The 5570-nt window shown below is 47.9% G+C and overlaps 1 protein-coding gene across 1 annotated transcript; it reads right to left on the bottom strand.

Annotated features, from left to right (window-relative positions):
- Positions 1-1041: 1041 nt before the first annotated feature.
- LOC123048313 (bidirectional sugar transporter SWEET6b-like) lies at positions 1042-3090 on the bottom strand. Its single transcript, XM_044471441.1, has 5 exons — positions 2870-3090; positions 2517-2733; positions 2230-2391; positions 1566-1685; positions 1042-1447 (listed from the first exon to the last, which is right to left on the bottom strand). The coding sequence occupies exons 1-5, from the start codon at positions 2947-2949 to the stop codon at positions 1286-1288; spliced, it is 741 nt and encodes a 246-aa protein (XP_044327376.1). The 5' UTR covers positions 2950-3090; the 3' UTR covers positions 1042-1285.
- Between the last annotated feature and the right edge of the window lie 2480 nt (positions 3091-5570).

Genomic DNA, 5570 nt, shown 5'->3' with positions numbered 1-5570 from the left:
CACATTTTTACACAACTAATTAGTTGACATCTAAATATATTTACGTATACTACCGGGGCAAATAACAATAATCGCACACAAAATTTATTTCACATCGAAACATATTAACAAATACTACCGGAGCACCTACGAAAAATAAAATGTGGGCTGAAATATACCCTTGAAGCGTGCGTGCGAACGGAGAACGACGAACGACGAACGACGAACGACGAACGACGAACGACGAACGACGAACGAAAAACTGCCGGTGCTCCGGCTCCAACGAAGAACGACGAACAACAGCTTCACCTCCACCACACTGCCGCAACTTCATCACCACCTCCACCAAAATGCTCACCACGACCACCACGAGCTACCCCATCAGTAGATCGAGACTTCTTTTGGCTGCCCTAAATGAGTTGAATCCATTCACGGTGCCAAAATCGCGAAAATCTTGCTCATTTAGATGTATAAATGGGTGGCATTTTTCTGTAGAGAGAGGAGAAGGGAAGAACACAGAGAACAGAAGAAGAAGCGAGCAAGGGGAGAAGAAGAAGGGAGGAAGAGGAGGATAAGGCACGGGCCGGCCAGCGCGTCAGGTGGCAGCACCCTGTCGGCCAGCAGCTGGCCGATCGGCTGGCGGTAGGCCGACAGGGGCGCACCACGCCGACAGCCCAATCCCTCCCCCTCGCGATGTGGCCCGACCAATCAGAGGCCGCCGCGTGCCAGCCGGGCCCGCAGTCGGCCTGCTGTGGGCCGATTAGGCCCAGTCGGCCTGCAGCGGGCCGACGGTGTATTATTTTTAAAAATAATATTTTCGGCGTATTATTTCTGTAATTTAATAAAAAAATGTATTATTTAAAAAAAATTAGCTCCTTTTCGCTCACACCAGGTTCAAGTTGCATCACCAATAAGATGCCCTTTGTGTGTTTTTGTGCAGAACAAAAGAGGACCTTGCCCGAAACATAATACAAACACATCATGGATATTGAATAATTTAATTTAACAAAGCCATCACACGCTGTAATTAACAAATCAATCGTATCATCACGTAAGAGCAGATTGAAAACAGGCAAGCATACATGGTGTCATAATATATATCTCTGGGATAACTCAGCTGCATTGGTATTTATATACACTTGTAATTTGCACTAGTAGTCTCGGACAGACGACAATGGTTCACGAAATTAAAGGCAATCTAAGACTCTGATAGCTAACAAAAAGTAGTACTAATTAACATCAACTTGTTGAAGTATCATCCGGTATTAACTACTCAAAATCTTAAGGGCTAAAGACGAAGCCAAGTTTATTTCTCAACGGTGACGGAGACGTTGCCGCTGGTAACGGTGTTTTTGGTGAGGACAGTGGGAAGTTCAACGTTCTTGCCCTTCTTGGGGGTCGACTTGTAGTAGTAAAAGTACAGGATCAGCTGGATGAGGCCGAAGATTGTACCGAGGGCATTGGGGATCTGCACAGAATTTAAAGGGGACATAACAGTTAGATCAATCCGCGCTGAGGAGTTCTTGATTGTATGTCTGGCTGGGTTTGCGAGTTCTTATTTCCAATATGTATGTGTATGTACATACCGTGATGTAGATGTCAAACTTGATGAGCGCATAGCCCGTCCAGCACAAGCCATTGAGGAAGTTCACCAGCGACAGGAAGAATGGCATGTACTCCACACTCTTGGTCCTGATCACTTTACCCTGCAAATAAGCAGTACAATGTTACTACTTTCATCTTAAATTTTTGAGTTATATTAGTATTTAGTACACTCGTAAGTTGGTAAAAGCGTCTGTAATTAACAATTAGCCTGAGCTAGTAATTCACCCGTAAAGGAAGTTTACCTTGAGGTAGAAATAAACCGTAGGCTTTTTTGATTAAAAATATATGATGTAGCATAGTGTAGAAGAACTTGGGTGCGTGAGAGGTGAACAACTCAATTCGGACTTTTTTAACAGGGTTTTGGCACCAACGTTAAAACATGAAAGGTGGGTGCATCTTTTAGATGGCATAGATTTTCAAGCAGAATCAACAACAAACAAGGTATACTACTTAACAAATTAAGGTCTGTCAAAAGCATCCATTAGAACTTTAAAAATAAATTATAGGCAGGTATTTTTCTAGACAACGCATCATTACCACACCATACGTGCACAACGCAGAATAATTAGCCACCTGAACTAACAAGTTAAAGAGGTTATCAAAGATCACGGGTCGACGATCCATAAGTTGGGGTGGTGTACGTACCATGATGGTGAGCGGGGAGGCGTACATGATGGAGCCGAAGATGACGCAGAGGATGCCTACGATCATGGAGCGCTTCTCATGGGTGTGGGCGCCGACGAGCACACCGGCCACCACGGCAGCCATGAACGCTGCCTCGATGGCGAGCACGCCGAGCATCTTCCACTGCACGCACAGCACAGGCACATGGCATGGGTTAGGGCATGCAGGAGGATCTTCTGTACAGAAACTAACGCCGAAAAGAGACAGTAGGCCGGATGAGGGGCATTAGGAGGGTGGCACGTAGGTACCCTTGTGTTCTTGGCCGCGTAGATGATGAAGATGATGATGTAGGCGCCCTCGATGACGAGGCCGATGCCGTTGATGGTGAGGACGAGGGTGCTGTTGGGGTGGACGATGGGGAGCCCGTAAAAGAACCAGAGCAGGCAGTTCATGAGCGTCGCCAGATAGGGGTCCGGCTTGAACTCCTCCACGTCCTTGGCCTTGTAGATCCGCCAGAACGTTGGCCTGCGTACGTACAAGCAGAAAACAAGTATCAGATTCATGCCCTAGCTAGCTACTACCCACAAGCCACGACCACCTTCGATGTATACAGATTAGACAAGAGGGAGACGAGACTATGGAAGCAGGGGTGAGGGCTTACACAGGGGAGAGGAAGAGGCCGAAGGAGATGACATTGCCGATGATGCCGACGATGTTGCGGGCCACATCGGCGGAAACCATGATGCTCAGCTAGATCGATCGATCGCCGGGAACACAACTCGATTGCTCGGGGGAAGACACGACTTGAGGAAGGTTGGTTCTGATTTGTTTGGGGCGTGGGTGGCCGAACTTATATAGCAGGGGGTTCCCCTTCGCCTTCCCCAAGTTATATCTGATGTGGATATGGTTACGGGTAGGTTAAACGGTTTGATTTGGGTTCAGTCCTTATTGAACTCCCTCTCCGGCCGTGCTCTCATTCAACGGCCGTGTCGATGTCTTCCTCGCCCGCGTCCTTTTTCCAGACGAAAAAGGATCACGCAGCTAGAAGCTAGCTCCTCTCCCACGTAACAATACTCCTACTCGGATAACCCCCATACAGTCGTACGCAAAGAAGCAAGGACCAACACCAACCCAGCCGGCGTCACCCAAGGACACTGCAAAGCCAAAGACCGACCCAGTCGGCCCAACGACTCCGGAAGCCCAACACGCGTGTTACCGGAGGCCATGAAGTGCTGTTTGTGCTCTACTCCCTTGATCCCATAATATAAGAGCATTTTTTTAGACTAAATATAAAAGCGTTTTGACACTATGCGACCAAGGGAGTAATATACAATTATCTTTCTACTATTAATGTGGAGCCTGTAGGTCATTTTGTTTCCTTTGGTTACCTCGCTCCCCATCGATCAAACGCCCTCCCTCAACGATTTTTATCCTAAAAAAACCCAACTCTTGTTCTCCGTTTTTTAACCGCGTTTTTTACAACCTAGAAACAAATCGCTCCACCAAGTCCTATCTATATCGGTCCTCTCTCCTCTAAAGTTGTGCCGCCCCATGCCTCCTCCGCCTATAACCAGCGAGCATTCTACACCATTGCAACAATCCCCATGACGTTCTCCTACATAACCGTCCTCTCCCCCAAGGAGCTTGCAGAGAGAAGACAAGCGCTACGACAGCAGCGGGAGGTGGCCTGGAGGCACGGGAATGGTGTTGCTTGCAGTCGGTGGCCTTCTCCAAGGGCCTACTGCAGCGCGGCGAGCCTGATGTGCCGCGACGGACGCTGCACCGTAGTGCGGTTGCAGGGGATAGACATCATGCGGCCACGAGTTTTTTGTTGTACCAATGAGCAAATTCTAACAAATTCTTCCACCCAGGTCGTGAAGGTGTATCAAATAGCTATTCCGGTCTGTCCCAAATAACTCAAAGGTTCTACTATTAATATTGACGTATTGAAGTCATCGGCTTCCCGCTATATGATGTGATGTCTACCGGTTTCCCTTTTCGCAAAGGTTCTCCACCCTCTAGCAGACCTCTTCCTCCATCTTCCTAACCCAGTCAACACTACTGCTATTGAGTATAGTGATTATTTAGAAAGTATAGGATAGCATAGGATTTATTCTATCTTTTGTACTTCAAGATGGTCATGTAACTCCTATATGTTGGAAATATGCCCTAGAGGCAATAATAAAATGGTTATTATTATATTTCCTTGTTCATGATAATTGTCTTTTGTTCATGCTATAATTGTGTTATCCGGAAATCGTAATACATGTGTGAACACATAGACCATAACATGTCCCTAGTGAGCCTCTAGTTGACTAGCTCGTTGATCAATAGATGGTTACGGTTTCCTAACCATGGACATTGGATGTCATTGATAACGGGATCACATCATTAGGAGAATGATGTGATGGACAAGACCAAATCCTAAGCATAGCACTAGATCGTGTAGTTCGTTTGCTGAAGCTTTTCTAATGTCAAGTATCATTTCCTTAGACCATGAGATCGTGCAACTCCCGGATACCGTAGGAATGCTTTGGGTGTACCAAACGTCACAACGTAACTGGGTGGCTATAAAGGTGCACTACAGGTATCTCCGAAAGTGTCTGTTGGGTTGGCTCGGATCGAGACTGAGATTTGTCACTCCGTATGACGGAGAGGTATCTCTGGGCCCACTCGGTATTGCATCATCATAATGAGCTCAATGTGACTAAGTAGTTAGTCATGGGATCATGCATTACGGAACGAGTAAAGTGACTTGCCGGTAACGAGATTGAACGAGGTATTGGGATACCAACGATCGAATCTCGGGCAAGTAACGTACCGATTGACAAAGGGAATTGTATACGGGATTGATTGAATCCTCGATATCGTGGTTCATCCGTTGAGATCATCGAGGAGCATGTGGGAGCCAACATGGGTATCCAGATCCCACTGTTGGTTATTGACCGGAGAGTCGTCTCGGTCATGTCTGCGTGTCTCCCGAACCCGTAGGGTCTACACACTTCGGGTTCGGTAACGCTAGGGTTGTAGAGATATTAGTATGCGGTAACCCGAAAGTTGTTCGGAGTCCCGGATGAGATCCCGGACATCACGAGGAGTTCCGGAATGGTTCGGAGGTAAAGATTTGTATATAGGAAGTCCAGTTTCGGCCACCGGGAAAGTTTCGGGGGTCACCGGTATTGTACCGGGACCACCGGAAGGGTCCCGGGGGTCCACCGGGTGGGGTCACCTATCCCGAAGGGCCCCATGGGCTGAAGTGGGAAGGGAACCAGCCCCTGGTGGGCTGGTGCGCCCCCCATGGGCCTCCCCCTGCGCCTAGGGTTGGAAACCCTGGGGGTGGGGGGCGCCCCACCACGCCGTCA

Source organism: Triticum aestivum, chromosome 2D, assembly GCF_018294505.1.
Source record: "Triticum aestivum cultivar Chinese Spring chromosome 2D, IWGSC CS RefSeq v2.1, whole genome shotgun sequence".
Classification (NCBI taxonomy): domain Eukaryota; kingdom Viridiplantae; phylum Streptophyta; class Magnoliopsida; order Poales; family Poaceae; genus Triticum; species Triticum aestivum.
Note: the sequence above shows the minus strand (reverse complement) of the source record. Positions and strands in the feature narration are given on the sequence as shown.

What these genes read in the sequence shown, in the direction of transcription:
- LOC123048313 (XM_044471441.1), bottom strand. Translation starts at nt 2,949, where the DNA reads ATGGTTTCCGCCGATGTGGCCCGCAACATCGTCGGCATCATCGGCAAT. An exon ending in CCTCCCCGCTCACCATCATG is followed by an intron (nt 1,686 to 2,229) that starts GTACGTACACCA and finishes GCTTATTTGCAG; the next exon opens with GGTAAAGTGATCAGGACCAA. An exon ending in AGTTTGACATCTACATCACG is followed by an intron (nt 1,448 to 1,565) that starts GTATGTACATAC and finishes AATTCTGTGCAG; the next exon opens with ATCCCCAATGCCCTCGGTAC.